Below are 16,131 nucleotides of genomic sequence, written 5' to 3'. Positions count from 1 at the left end.
AGTCAACAAAATATTTTCACATTTGGAGGAGAAAGCAGGTGATTGAAATTTTATGAAAAAATCTTGCTGCAATGAAAAGGCCTTTGTTTTAATGATTATCATCCCCAATTCACTCATCATACCTGTGATGCACTCTCCTATTTCATAATAATACAAAACAAGCTGCTCTTCTTCAAGTTATATCAATGTTCTCCTCTCAATACTATCTGGTAAGCATCCCAAACTATGCAGCAGTACTCCAGAAGAGGATGGACATGACTAGTGTAGGCAGTATCTCTATGGATATGTTGTATGTTGCATCTGCCCATTTGCCCATTGCCAATAAAACATAACTGTAATCCTTAAGTATTTATTTTAATTGCCAACCTTTAAATTTGTATCTGAAATTTGATGGAAATAACCCCCCCTCCCCCTCTCCCTCCCCCTACTCCTCACTCATGGAGGAACTCATACTTTTCATTATTTAGGATCAATTTTCACACCATGTAGAAATCTCATCTAAATCATTTTTCAACCGAGACCCTTAGAAGCCAAGGAGTATAAGTGACAAATTTTTAATTTTTGAATTAAGTGTAGAGTTCAGTAGTTAAAGCAGACACAAATCTGTGTGGCTAATAGATACAAGTAATAATCAGTCTGGTTCTGACATCTGGTGACTGAAAAGAAAATTGCTAAGATAATCTCTTATTTCCTTTGGAAGTCAAAGGGTATATAAGTGGACTTGTATATCTTGGCTACCAAATGATACCAAACAGCTCTCTGTTTTCATGGCTGAGTTTTTAGCAGAAGCTATTTAATTTAAAATTATTATATTGGTTATTTGTGATTCATTGTTATTCTATTATTTATTACACAATTCATTAGAGTTATAAATGTTTTTAAACTGTAAAAAATAGGTGCGAATCTGTGGAAAACTTCTGAAATAGAAGAAAAAGAACAGAATCTCAATTTAAGTGATCGCAAGTGTTTTGTCATGTTTTTCTGAAATATTTTACTATGTATAAATTGACAACTAATTTATTACTGAGTAACGGAAACTCGATGTTGGGATATCAACAATGTAGGAAATGACAGTGTGCTACTTACCACATAAAGATGACACATTTAGGTGCAGACAGGCAGAATTATAAGACACTTACATATCAGCTCTCAGCCACAGCCTTTGTCAGAAAAAGAAGGAGAAACAAACACACCATTCATTCACAAAAGCAAGCATACCTCATGCACATATGACCACCAACTCTGGCAGCTTCGGCTTGAATAAGTAAGGTACATTTATTAATATCTATCACTAGCTATTTTACAACTAAGTGATAGCGCCTGGAATACAGTATACTGTATATATTAAAGGTATAGGGCCAGAAAATTTTTAAGAATAGAGGATGCATAATACTGTTTATTTCTTTTGCAGACACTGATGATGATTAAACTTTTGAACCTGATGGATCTACTGGAACTGAATCACCACACCAAAAGGGAACAAAGAGATTATGAAGACCAAAAAACTGAAAAATAAATAAAAGTTCTAGGCTTCAAAATGATGGGAAACAATATACAGACTTGCAAGGGAAAATTCGTGAACACAAGAGTGGCTGTATGTTCACAATTGCAGATTTAAATGTAAGACAACAAATATTTGATGAATATTGGAATCTGGGATCCCCAGACATCATTCATTAACTTTTCAATAGCCAATGACGCAAAGAGAGAGAGAGAGAGAGAGAGAGAGAGAGAGAGAGAGAGAGACAGATGCCATGCATGCAAAAAGTAAGCTGTACTTACAATCTAAAATGATAACGAGTATGTAAGAAGTTTTTTTGCTGATATGTTACCAATATTTTGCCTGAGAGATCTCCCACAGAAGTCCCCCCCCCCTCCCCCCCCCCCCCACACAAAAAAAAGGAAATAAGACTCCTGATGAACAAGTTCATACTGTTGAGGATCGCATAAACTCATTTCTAAAATATAGCCATCATTATAGTAAAAAGAAATTTCCTAACATTAAGCATTTGGAACCTAGGCTAAATAGAACAAAAACATCTGAACTAGATAAAGAATGTCAAGCAGAAAATTATTTACCACCTGTTAAAGAGAGTTACTCCAGATTTTTGTTCAATATGGCCTTCACTCTGCCCTTCCACACTCCTTTAATTCATACTTCTGTGACTTGTGATAGGCTGCAGAATTTGATAGTTCATGGGTACCCAAAAATGTTCAGACACTGACTCTTGAAAAGGAATTACATTTGCGTAAGGCATTGGCAGCTAGAGAAGTAAAATACAGGGCAAAAGAATTGTTCAAAATATGAGAGTTTGCAAATAGAAATATGTTTTGACCTACAGAAGATAGTACCTACACCTGTGCTTTCTAGCAGCACAGTATGTTATGCAAGACAGCTATGGACCTACAATTTTTGTATACACAATTTAGCCTCTGCTGTTGCAACAATGTGCCTTTGGCATTGAAGTTAAGCTGCTCATGGGTGCCAAGAAATTGCTTCCTGTTTTTTACGCTATAAGTAGATTGCCCATATCAGTTAAACATATCACAGCTTTTAAGGACAATGCTAGGGGTCAAAATACAAGTTAATACATTGTAAAGTTCTGGTATTACATAACCCAGAATACACAAGCTGAAACTGTAGATCAAAATCCATTATTTCTGGTCATATGTAATACGACCAAGATTTTGAAATTACTGAAAATGTTGCCAGGAAATATCTTTGGAGTTTTGTACTTGATGAGTGGGCATTGCTTTCATTTCCAAGGCCAGTAGAAAATTGAAGATAGTCTAGACAACAGACGACAAGTTCATTACATTAAGTGGACTCAATGATTATCTCAGGGACTCAGTGAAAGGCTTGGGAAAAATGCAGAGGTTGCACTTTCAAAAGGAGTCATCCTTCATCTTATTTTACAAAGAATCTCTCAATAAAGGGTGAGAAGATTTTCAAAATGGCAATAACAAGAGTGCACTTTGTTGATAACAAGAAATCACTTTGTTGCGGCAGAAATATCAGTGTCTTCCCTGCTCTAGAAGTAAATAACGAAAACCTCAGTTAAAATATCTGAAGTACAGATACCTACAGACTCTACCTCCCTTTGTGTCATCAGCACATCATGAATTTTACCACAAACATTCACACCATGAATTGTTGAGTCCCATAGTGCTCAGAACCATTTGAACCATTCACACCATGAAGCTGTAAGAGCACTGAAGCCACTTAATCAAAATCATGAAGAAGTTGATTGTTATTCAGAAAATAAATACGAGAGCATGTTCAAAACAGACTCTGAGTAGACTCATAATCATGTTCAACAGTATTAAGTTACTGCATGCTATTAAAGCATTCCTATTAATGTCAGTGTGATCCATGATTTCTAGCTGGTAATAAAAAATTACTAAGTGACAAAATTCAGCACTGATTGTTTTGGGAAAGGTAGGCAATAGTGTTTCAATAATATGGAAATAATTATTTTTTCTCTAAGTTGTTCATGGAATTTTCCAGAGTGTCTCAATTTTGATCATTTACTCAAAACTGACATTTGTTATATATATCCCTTTGCTTTTAAGGGTCTCCATCGATTTTGATCTTCTGATACCTTTACCAGACAGTAATGACAGAATCTTCTGCAAACACTGTAAGAGGGCTGTTCTCCTAACTCATTTACACAAATGAGACAATATTCCATAGGCATGCAATATAAGTACAAACCACTAAGAGGAACGGTGTCAAAAGCCTTTATACACCGTTTTGTTCAACGCATTTCATAATGATCAAATACAGTATAGGTTCCATAATCCCACTGAAAATCAATGTCAATGATATGGAACTATAACCCAGCAGATCGCTCCTATTTTATCTCTTGTGTACTGGTGTGACCTGTGCAACTTCCTGTATTGTTGTGACCTGTGCAACTTCCCAGTCTTTCTAAGTACTGATCTACTGCCGAGCAAGCAGCTGTTTGACTTGCCTTTATTAAGTGATTTAAGTTGCATCACTACACCGAGGGTATCTACTTCTAAATTACCCACATTGGCAGATGTTCTGATTTCAATCCTGAGAAATTTACTGCATCTTCTTTGGTGGAGGAATTTCAGAAAACCATGTCTAGTGACTTCATTTTAGTAGCACTGTCATTGGTAAATTTGACATTGCTATCATGCAGTGAAGGCATTGACTGTGTCAAACAAACTCGTGAAAAATTGTGCTGCCCTTCTTCACATACATTCAGTGTCCACTGTTAGCTCTTTCTGGTATTCTAGGAAATATTGCACAAGTGTTTTATTAGCCACCTCTTTCATAAACTGATTGCATTTTCCCAGTATCCTACCAATGAACTTACTCCCGCTACTTGCTGTAGCTATGACTGAGCCTATGAGTCCATTTTATTCCACAAGCCTGCAAATTGTTATACCTACATATTTGCTGAAGTTCACTGGGTCCTGTTGTGAATTATTAATATTTTGATCATGATATACTACTTTTATGTCAAGTTTTATAGGCAGTGTAATATACTGAAATTTTTTTCAAAACATACCAGTAGTATAATTTGTGGTGGTAGGTGTTTCATCTCCCCCAGGATGTGCATCATTAACAAGTTGCTGCATGGAGATTTCTGTGGCAATCCGATCTCCCAGCTGTTCAGTATCTGCGCTTACCACTTGATCTGAAAAGTTAAGCACCATAAATGCAACAGAGTTCTCAACATCTGAAGCTCTTGCATTTAAAGATACACCCTATATTACATTGAAAAGAGAGAATGCATTTCTTTTCTAAAAAGGACTTAAACACATAATTTATTCATCTACTACCTCAACACAAATTAAAATAGAATCATCACATTGCTAAGGAACTACCTGTCATGCCACAATAGCGCTTGCTTAAAGTACATTCCTATGCACAGCAGCTTTCATTGAAATCAATCAACTCAGACACATTCTTGTTAAAACTGGAAAGTTCCTGCTCAGCCTCACAGGAAACAACATGCAGAAATGTTTTGAACAAAAGAAGGAAAGACTCTGATGGCTTGTACTTTGAAGGCAACCAGAACTGTTAAACACATTTGGTAAATATACAAATTTGCAGCACTGGTCTCACTTACTTTGTCTCAATCTCTTACACATTATTTTTCAGAAGTGCACAAGAACATGTCTTTCATAAACAGTTTATCCATTGTCACTGCACTAACTGATTTTGAAACTTGTCACAATGTAAGTACATAGTTCAAATCTGAAAAACAGTTGTCCACCAAGATGCCCCAACAAATGGTTTCTTAATAATGAGAGCAATCTAATTTCTTTTGTGTTAATGCAGTATTTCATTACAAATATTAAAAGAAAAAATGAAGCACTGATTCACTGCAGAAAATAATTAGAGGGGCAAGAATTTGATCGGAAGCAAAATACCTTCTTCTGAATTGGACACACATACATATTCACACAAAAGCAAATCACACACACACATGTGACCATTGTCTCTGTCTGCCGAGGCATCTGACTGAGGCAGAACATGTTCGAACAGTGACATTACTGCAGAGTCTACAGAGTGTAACATGGCTTCATCTGTTGTTGGAAGGGTTCAGAAGTGATTTTGTAAAACTGGTACATACACAAGAAAGCCAGGGTTAGGAAAAAAAAAGAGAAAATATCAGCCTCAGACAACTGATATGTAGTTAATTGTTCTGTCCATTGGTGCACTGTGAGTACCAGGGACCTACAAAATGACAAAATGATGTAAGAGCAGCAACTGCAGTGTCAGTGACCAAACAATATGCAACAGACTCTGATAGACCGGTTTAACATTCCTCAGTTCACTGCAGAGATATTCACTTTAATTTGCTGAGGAATATAGGCACAGGCAGCTGTGTCACTGGAACAATTTATTGTTTACAGACAAGTCCCACTTTTGTCTAACATGGTTCAATAGACTACATGGATATATTGTCCTCATGGTGGATGTTATACTAAAGCAGCAATTCAGGAAATGGACTGATTTGGCTGCAGCTTAGGCATGGTGTGATGATGCCATCACAACTGATGGCTGATCAGACCTTCAGATACTCAGAAGCCAACTTAATGCTCAAAGCTACATCAGCGAGATTGTACTGGGTCATGTTATGTCCACTGCAATTGTAATGGATCCCCAATTTATCCCGTAAGAGTACAATGTGAGAGTGCATTTGGCAGCAGCCATCATGGAAACTTTACAGGACCTCATAATTCAAACATTAGACTGGCCTGCTCTGAGTCCTGACCTCAATCCTATTGAGTATTTATGGGATATGCTGAGCAGACAACTTTGGATCTGTCTTGTAGCACTTCAGACTGAAAGAACTTCCAGAGGTCTTTACTGAGGAGTGGGAAAAAAAATCCACAAGAAAATGTTTGCAGATTTGTTAGGAGCACGCTTCAAAGATGTGAGAGCCTTTATCAGTTACTGAAATGTTTCTTTTTGTACCTTATGTGACTTACGTGAAGGAGTTTCCACTTTGGTTTATGACATTGTGTTGAATTTCTGGTTATAGCACCAACACGTGTGATGAAACGAGAACAGGATACATACATTTATGTTAAATAAAGGTTTCATTTCCCAGTGCAGAAGTCTGTTTCACTCCAAACACTCCCAAAAAAATAATACAGATGTTTAAAATGTTGTCCCTCTTAACTGTTTTGATCAGTATATAAACAATTATGAAGACAAGTCAAAGGATGAAGATTATGTTTTATACTTCTGCAGTATCCACGTTGCAATCACACTGCATCTTATCAGCAGAGGAAATGATGGGAATGGGGAAAAATATATATGTGAGCACATGCTTTTGATAACATGACATAAAAAAGCATAACAACTCATTCTTCATGTTCCATAATTGAATTCCAAGTTTCCCTTTCAGCTATACATCATGTCTGTTTAATTTCACTGCCAGAATTGTTAATTTTTTGATGTTATATGTAGGTTTAAATTCTGTATTACTTTCCTCAGTACAGGATAATATTTCTTACAATATGTCCTGTACCTATGATAGTTCTATCCTTTTGATGGAATTTTCTTTTTTTGTTGAACGTAATGTGAAATACTTTTCTGATCCAACAATCCATTTAACTTTTTATTAGTGTCTTGCTTTGTTTTCCTGCCAGAACGGCCATTACAAATAATAAATATTTATATACAAATAAATTAATTTTATAATTGTTGTACAGAATATTGCAGCCAGTATTTTGTTTGTTTTCTATTAATTTTTTCCTAATCATTAGTAATTTTAATTTTCCCATGATATCATCTTAATGTCATTTAGTACTAGTACTTACTTGTACCATCTGATCAGAACTAGTATTCCAGTACAAGGAGTAAATATTTGCAGCATTTGTTATGTTTTCATGAAAATACATACCCTATTGAATCAAATTTTTATAAGAACTGCATTGTGTGAAAAAGTGTGTACTGAGGGCAAATAAACAGTAGCATTGTGTATAACCACTGTGGAAACTGTGGAGCTCCATGTGTTACTGACATCTAAGGTGGATCTTGACTATGATACTGCAAAAAGACTGACCAACATGCTGTACTACAATAACTCACCATCTGAATGAACCAGGGATGGTCAGATAATCAGTAAGCAAACACTGCTCTGCATGGGACTCTGAACTTAACACTGACATTAGGCTGCAGCTTACAGCCTTCTCTGATGAGTGGTAGTATCAGTATCCGAGGATATGTGGATGTCAGCATGTTTTGTGTGAAATAGCAGAAACAAACATTCCACAAACACTGCTGGAAGAATAAAAGGTGGTAAGGGATAGTGTTATCATCAGGGGAAAGTTTTTATATTAAATACTTTGTTTTATCCATAGTACAATCCTCAAGGATGTGGGATATGTCAGATACACAAAAATAAATAATATTCTAATGAAAAAGAAGAAAAACAACTAAAATAGTAATAAATTGAATTATTAATGCTAAAATGAATGAATGGATCAGCAGGCATGAAACCAATAAAGATGTCATGATGTAACATCATGACATCAGTGAAAATCATTCAGAAATGCTGACCCTACAATATAATGAATATGCTGTGATTCATGAAACTTTGGGGCAGACCAGGACTTAAACCTAGATTTCCTGCTTTACACAAGTAGTTATGTCTACCATTAGGCTAGAGGAGCACACTTCCAGGCTTGATTCTAACTTCTACTATCACTGATATTTACTTCTATGTTTTCCCGCCACAAAAACTGGAGGTTCTCCTGTACTAATAAGGTTTGTTGCACTCTGCATGGTCCAACAGGCACCAAAGGACATTTCCAGTTTTCCTCTTAGGCTTTCTTTGTGCTCATATTACTTTGATTTTTCATAATGAACTCACTCAATCTCCACATTCAGTGGTTCCAGTCTCCTTAAGTTTTTCTGTCTGGTTAATAGTCTAGTACAGAACTTTCTGTGTAATTTTTTTTATCTTCTATTTTATTTTGTGTTATCCCTGATTTTTCAGGTCTTTTACTACTCCAATCCATTTCACCATCCCAATTTTAACCTTTCTAAAAGTTTCACACAATTCTACAAACTGTCTCACTAATTTGGCGATTTTCTTTCTTTTGAAATACCAATAGAATATTAGTCTGCATTTTATCATAACCAAACAAATGTTAGTACACTTTTTTGCTCTTAGTCTGTATTTGAGACTTAAATTTTTTCTTATTTCTTTTTGTTGTTTCTGTTGTATTTCGCCAATGTCTCCTTTACATATGTTGGCAAGTTTGAGTCAGGCCACATGCCAAATGGTTAAGTCGACTGCATTTAGAAGACTGGAAGTATAGCATCATTCAGTGTACAATGTCTATCTGTTGCTGATGGTCTTTGGTAAATCATTTATTTATAATGAGAAAATTGGCCGCTCTGATTATGTTTCCTCGGGGCACTCATGTGAAACATTTGTCGTCCAGTACAATGTAATGGATCCTATCAGTCCAAAAATCTTTGTCCCAACCACATACTTGTGAAAATGATTGTAGATATAATACAGACAAAAATAAGGGATAGTGTCTCTTCAGAAATCTAAGAAGATAAGTACTACACGAGGAGATTAACACTTGGTTCAACAATGTTTATCTGAGTGAAAATAAGATAAACCAGTTACTGAGTACTTTAGATAAAATGCTGTAAATGGCCACTATTGCTGCATATGTGTCACTGTGTGCTATTAATAACACTACATGAGACAAGCATCCCAACTTTGCCTGAAGTATGTGGAATATGTCACAAGATATTTTCATATTATTAATACAAAACATGTCACTTTGTTGTTGTTGTTGTGGTCTCAGTCCAAATACGGGTTTGATGCAGTTCCCCATGCAAGACTATCCTGTGCAAGCCTCTCCATCCACTATAACTACCGCAATCTACATCCATTTGAATCTGCTTACTGTGCTCAAGACTCGGTCTCCCTCCAATACCAAACTGAAAATTCCTCGATGCCTCAGAAAGTATCCTGTCAACTGATCCATTTGTCTACCCAAGTTGGGTCATAAATTTCTTTTTTCCCCAATTCAAATCAGTATTTTTTCAGTTGTTATTTGATCCACTCATCTAATCTTAAGCATTCGTCTATAGCATCACATTTCAAAAGCTTCTACTCTTTTCTTACCTGAACTGCTTATTGTCAATGTTTCACTTCTATATGATGTTATTTCCAGATAAATACCTTCAGAAGAGAGTTCCTAACACTTAAATTGACAGGAAATGTTAACAATTTCCTCTTTTTCAAAAATTATTTTCTTGCCACTGCCAGTCTGCATTCTACTTCAGCCATCATCAGTTAGTTTGCTGCCAAAGTGGGAAAGCCCATCTACTACATTTAGTGTCTCAGTTTCTAATGTAATTCCCTTGGGATCACCTGATTCAGTTCAACCACATTTCATTGCCCTTGTTTTACTTTAGTTAATGTTCATCTTCTACTCCGTTTTTGAAACATTATCCATTCCGTTCAACTGTTCTTCCAAGTCCTTTGCTCTCTGTCATAGAATTACAACTTCTACAGCATACCTTAAAGTTTTTATTTCTTCTTCCTGAAATTTAACTTCCTTTTCAAATTTCTCCTAGTTTCCAACCACAATTTGCTCAAAGTACAGATTGAATAACATCTGGGAGAGGCTAAAGCCCTGGCCCACTCCCTTTCTAATTATGGATTCTCTTTCATGTCCTTCACCACTTGTATCTGCATCCCGGTTTCTGTACAAACTGTAAATAATCTTCCACTCCCTGTATTTTATACCTGCTATCTACAAAATGCCAAAGATTGTAGTTCAGTCAACAATGTCAAAAGCTTTTGTAAATCTACAAATACTATAAATGTACGTTTACCTTCTTCAACCATCATGTGACAGTTATTTAAATGTTTGAACATTTAAGCGCACTAGATAATTTCTAAGCTACTGTAGCCCTAGGAAAACAACATTTTTAAGATGTTCCTAGGGCTTAATCACGAAGATCATATTACTGTGGAAATCAAGTATTACAATGAATTGCCATTATGTGATATTATTATTAACATATATGTCAACTGATTCTGCTAAGAAGAAGATGAATGCTATATTCCTGAACAGTGGATAGTTTCCTGGACCAAAGCAAGTGATTTAAAGACATTATATCTCTTGTTCTTATATCCAGTGCTGATTCTGAGAACTGAGCAGTTCAATCAATGCAGCTATTATCTACAATAAATTTCATTTAACAATGGAAAATCCAGGATGGAATGTAACAATATTATGAAAAGGATGGTTGCTACTCACTATATAGTGGAGACGTTCAGTCACTGATACGCACAACAAAAAGACTGTCAAAGTGAGCTTTCGGCCAACCAGGCCTTCATCAGAAATAGACAGCACATGCACAATTCCGACCACAAATAGTTTGCATTGCAAATTTTTCATTTCAGAAAACTTGAGCCTGGCCTGTTGAGTTATTCCAAAATATTATTCTATACTACATTCTGGTATATAAGTAAGCAAAGTATTTCATTTTATTATTTCATATTGTCCTTGAATGGCAACATTTGCATTCCAAATAAATATTTGTTTAGTCATTTCTGTCTGCCGTTATGTGGCATGCTCCTTGAATATATCAAGCCATCATATGAAGGGTCTCACAGTGCCAGTCTTTTCTATCTACATCTCCTCATATTTTATGCATAAATTGGGTGGAATTCTGCAGCAGATTCGGTACTGCAAATAGTAAGTGTTTTTAACTTCTAATGACAATGATTTATCAACAAAATATCTCATTAAATCATTTCAAACTCCTCCTTTCCCATCCAGTCATGTACTTCCTTCTCCCACCACTCTTCCTCACTGACCCTCCCCCCCTTTCCCAGTGGGTATTTCCTCTCTCTCTCTCTCTCTCCCCTCCCCCCCCCCCCCAAACCACTCTCCCTGCTCTCTGCCCCACCCCTCTCCAGCCTCTCTCTTTCACTCCATCCTTGCCCTCTCCTCTTCTGCCCCCTTTTCCACCCCCTCCCTTTGTTTCTTCCATTCCTGTCTCCTCCTCATCTCCACCTTCCTGTTCTTTCCTCCCTCCATTTTTCCCTTCTTCACTCCTCACTCTCCCTATCTCTCATATGCTCTACCCCATGAACTCCATAAGTCTTACTGTGAAGTTGCTGAGCCATCTGTGGAAAAGGCTTACATCATACTACACCAACACCAACACCTTGTTTCAAGTGTCCTTTCCTTTCACCTGACTGCCTCGATTTGCCCAGGCAACTATTATCGATAATCAACAGTCAGTCCTGTCATGGCCACAAGCATGTGTGTGCGAGTATCTGTGTGGTTGTGCTTGTGAATGTGCTTACTTTGATTAGAGAAAGCTTAAAAGTTTAAAAGCAAGTATAAATAATTTTCTGTTGTGTGTTTCTATGTGCCACACATCAGTCAGCTATAGGTGGGTGGTTGCCTTTATTTTAGGTATTTTAGGGTAACGCTTTATTAAAAGCTCTTTTTAAAATTATACTAAGTTTCCAATTTTTGTGGCATTTGTGTCATCTGCAAAAAGCCCAAACTTAGCGTACTAGTACTAATAGTAGTTGTAGTAGTAGTAGTAGTAGTAGCGTCTTGTAATATAGGTGACGAAAGGTCATAAATACACAGAACAAAATGTGAGAGCCACAAGATGGGATACTTTATGCAACAAGTTTGCAGTTGAATGAGGACTTATATCTTAACATAGAACTTTTTCCTATTGAAATCTTTCTTTCCTGTTAAAGAGATGAGACCTGGACCACTTTATAGAATTTCTAGTAGCACTGTAATCCATCCAGATCGGTGAATGACATGATTGTCTGCATGTGGAGGGTAAAGAAACTATCTCATACTACTTCCCCGATCATAAATTCCCCAGATTTCTGGCTACATATACTCATGAGAACTTATCAGCACCTGACTCATTTCCAAGTAGCCTAGCCTCTGTTTGCTGCAAAAACATTTACTCAAGGTACCAATGAATGCCTCCCCCCATGAACCAGATGGCAACCCCGTTCTGAGCAAAGAAGGGAAGGCAGAAAGGTGGAAGGAGTATATAGAGGGTTTATACAAGGGCGATGTACTTGAGGACAATATTATGGAAATGGAAGAGGATGTAGATGAAGATGAAATGGGAGATAAGATACTGCGTGAAGAGTTTGACAGAGCACTGAAAGACCTGAGTCGAAACAAGGCCCCGGGAGTAGACAACATTCCATTAAAACTACTGATGGCCTTGGGGGAGCCAGTCATGACAAAACTCTACCATCTGGTGAGCAAGATGTATGAGACAGGCGAAATACCCACAGACTTCAAGAAGAATATAATAATTCCAATCCCAAAGAAAGCAGGTGTTGACAGATGTGAAAATTACCGAACTATCAGTTTAATAAGTCACAGCTGCAAAATACTAACGCAAATTCTTTACAGACGAATGGAAAAACTGGTAGAAGCGGACCTCGGGGAAGATCAGTTTGGATTCCGTAGAAATGTTGGAACACGTGAGGCAATACTAACCTTACGACTTATCTTAGAAGAAAGATTAAGAAAAGGCAAACCTATGTTTCTAACATTTGTAGACTTAGAGAAAGCTTTTGACAACGTTAACTGGAATACTCTCTTTCAAATTCTGAAGGTGGCAGGGGTAAAATACAGGGAGCGAAAGGCTATTTACAATTTGTACAGAAACCAGATGGCAGTTATAAGAGTCGAGGGGCATGAAAGGGAAGCAGTGGTTGGGAAAGGAGTGAGACAGGGTTATAGCCTCTCCCCGATGTTATTCAATCTGTATATTGAGCAAGCAGTAAAGGAAACAAAAGAAAAATTCGGAGTAGGTATTAAAATTCATGGAGAAGAAATAAAAACTTTGAGGTTCGCCGATGACATTGTAATTCTGTCAGAGACAGCAAAGGACTTGGCAGAGCAGTTGAACGGAATGGACAGTGTCTTGAAAGGAAGATATAAGATGAACATCAACAAAAGCAAAACGAGGATAATGGAATGTAGTCAAATTAAATCGGGTGATGCTGAGGGGATTAGATTAGGAAATGAGACACTTAAAATAGTAAAGGAGTTTTGCTATTTAGGGAGTAAAATAACTGATGATGGTCGAAGTAGAGAGGATATAAAATGTAGACTGGCAATGGCAAGGAAATCGTTTCTGAAGAAGAGAAATTTGTTAACATCGAGTATAGATGTAAGTGTCAGGAAATCGTTTATGAAAGTATTTGTATGGAGTGTAGCCATGTATGGAAGTGAAACATGGACGATAACCAGTTTGGACAAGAAGAGAATAGAAGCTTTCGAAATGTGGTGCTACAGAAGAATGCTGAAGATAAGGTGGGTAGATCACGTAACTAATGAGCAGGTATTGAATAGGATTGGGGAGAAGAGAAGTTTGTGGCACAACTTGACTAGAAGAAGGGATCGGTTGGTAGGACATGTTTTGAGGCATCAAGGGATCACACATTTAGCATTGGAGGGCAGCGCGGAGGGTAAAAATCGTAGAGGGAGACCAAGAGATGAATACAGTAAGCAGATTCAGAAGGATGTAGGTTGCAGTAGGTACTGGGAGATGAAGAAGCTTGCACAGGATAGAGTAGCATGGAGAGCTGCATCAAACCAGTCTCAGGACTGAAGACCACAACAACAACAACCAATGAATGGTCATGATAATGTTACAGAACAGTGCAAGTTATCTATTATGATACCACCATTCTGAAACTAGTTCTATGTATTTATTTTATCCAAATTTTCTAAAAGTAATTGTTTTTATAAAGTTGGGAAAAAAACTTGTTTTGTGCTTGGTATTTTTCAAAAATGCCTTGTGTGAATGAAGAATAAGACATACATCTGAAATTATTTTGCAACCGGGCTAGCAAAAAATCTAAATATTGTTCATTGTTTGGTACAGCAATTTTGCTTCAAATCTGTAACTAGCGCATGGTGCATGAATAGATTTCCGTAATTTTTGTGTCCATCACCTACACTCAATCTCACTTATTATACTGTCATCCTTTTTTAATATAACTTTTCATTTTCCTAAATTCCCTATAGTAGATTCTCTAATCTAAATATCTCCCCATCTTTAGTTTTCTTTTATAGGCACTTTTCCAACAGCTAGTGTAATCACCATTTAGGAATCATTTTCTGTTTTCATTTTCTAAATGTTGTTTTATTAATTGAGGGCACCGTGGAAAAAATGAGGTAAATCCATTTAATTCAGAAATGAGTTTATGGCATGTTCTGATGGCCAGCCATTGGTACTACAAGGCAGTTAAAATGATTTTTAAATATTGTGATAAGTCACTGAGATACATAAGGCTTCACTACAGTGGTAATGGAAAGAATGTTCTAAGTCTGTCTTCACACAGAAAGAATGAGGCAAGTCCAAGGTTTCAGTGTTTGCATTACAAGTGTTCGAGCAGTTGGCTTGTGAATGCTAACATCACCAGTTGAGTTTCTTACTCCGTGTTTTGCCTTAGAGTAATGTTGTTTAGTGTGAAGTGTAATTATAGTGTGGTCTTCTTAGGATCTTTAAAATGTGTGGAACATCACAAGATGAATGTGAGAAGCCACCAGTTAATCAATCAGCTAAAGAGAGAAGAATTGGTAATGTTTGTAGAGACCTCAGGAGAATGTGTGATGAGTTAGGCAGTGACTGTAAATGCCCATTGCTGAAGTTTTTCATATAAATCAAACCCCATGAATGAGAAGAGCTTTAATTTCTTAGGTAACTGGAATGATCTATCTTCCTACATAAACCAAAATTTCATTCAAGTTATCATTTCATTTGATTCTTACAATACAACGGAAACAGAAATCTTTCCATTATATACTACTAATCAAATGAAATGATACCAAGAACGAAATTCTTGTTGCCAAAAGGCTTTCTGAAGGATACTAGAATCTCCCAAAGACAAAATATGCATGCATGATAAACAGCCTTGGAAACAATTCAACGAAAAGGAAGCAGCCTTTATAAACCACACAGGTGCGTTTAAGGGAAGAAAAAGCCACTACAGCATGGAAAAGACAAACAGAATTTACCTTCCAGAAGAAGAACTATCAATAACAAAATGCCTTGAATTAAATGAAGGAAAATATTCTTAACGTCTGTTACAAATGAAACATATCGGAAAATATTTAAAAGCAAATTCAACTTTGGTTTGAGAAAAAGAAAACTACAGCAGAGTTACCAAAAGACTGAGTTAATGCTTTTGAAACTGCAAAAGGTGAAGCCAAGGTCTTACAAAGTCATTCCTGCTTAACAAGAAATTGTATGAGATCGGACAACCTTTCTAACAGTGTGTTAGGAAGCTAAGTGTTCTTTCAAGAAAAGACCGCTCAGAGAAGCCCTGGTTTTGAAGCAGGAAAAGCTGTTCGAATACAGGACTACTTACGATGGAACCTGGAAACTAGTAGATCTGGAACGTTAGGTAGTCTACAAATAGATGTCATGCCAATCAACACTAGGGTCCTAACAAATTGTTATGGACTTATCAAGTATATAATAGTAAGTGTTTTGGTTATAATAGAGGGAAACATTCCACGTAGGAAATATATATCTAAAAACAAAGATGATTTGACTTACCAAATGAAAGTGCTGGCAGGTCGACA

At 36.7% G+C, this 16,131-nt stretch overlaps 1 protein-coding gene across 10 annotated transcripts in view; it reads right to left on the bottom strand.

The window, feature by feature from the left end:
• LOC126484604 (FK506-binding protein 5-like) overlaps positions 1-16,131 on the bottom strand; it is a 216,535-nt gene that overhangs the window by 67,447 nt on the left and 132,957 nt on the right. For all 10 annotated transcript variants that reach the window (XM_050108171.1, XM_050108176.1, XM_050108179.1 and 7 more), the window contains one exon: positions 4,542-4,670. In XM_050108171.1, coding sequence (XP_049964128.1) covers positions 4,542-4,670 — 129 coding nt within the window. The remainder of the gene's footprint in view (positions 1-4,541; positions 4,671-16,131) is intronic.

The sequence above is a fragment of the Schistocerca serialis genome, chromosome 6 (genome assembly GCF_023864345.2).
Source record: "Schistocerca serialis cubense isolate TAMUIC-IGC-003099 chromosome 6, iqSchSeri2.2, whole genome shotgun sequence".
Lineage (NCBI taxonomy): Eukaryota > Metazoa > Arthropoda > Insecta > Orthoptera > Acrididae > Schistocerca > Schistocerca serialis.
This window is presented reverse-complemented; position numbering and strand designations above follow the sequence as displayed.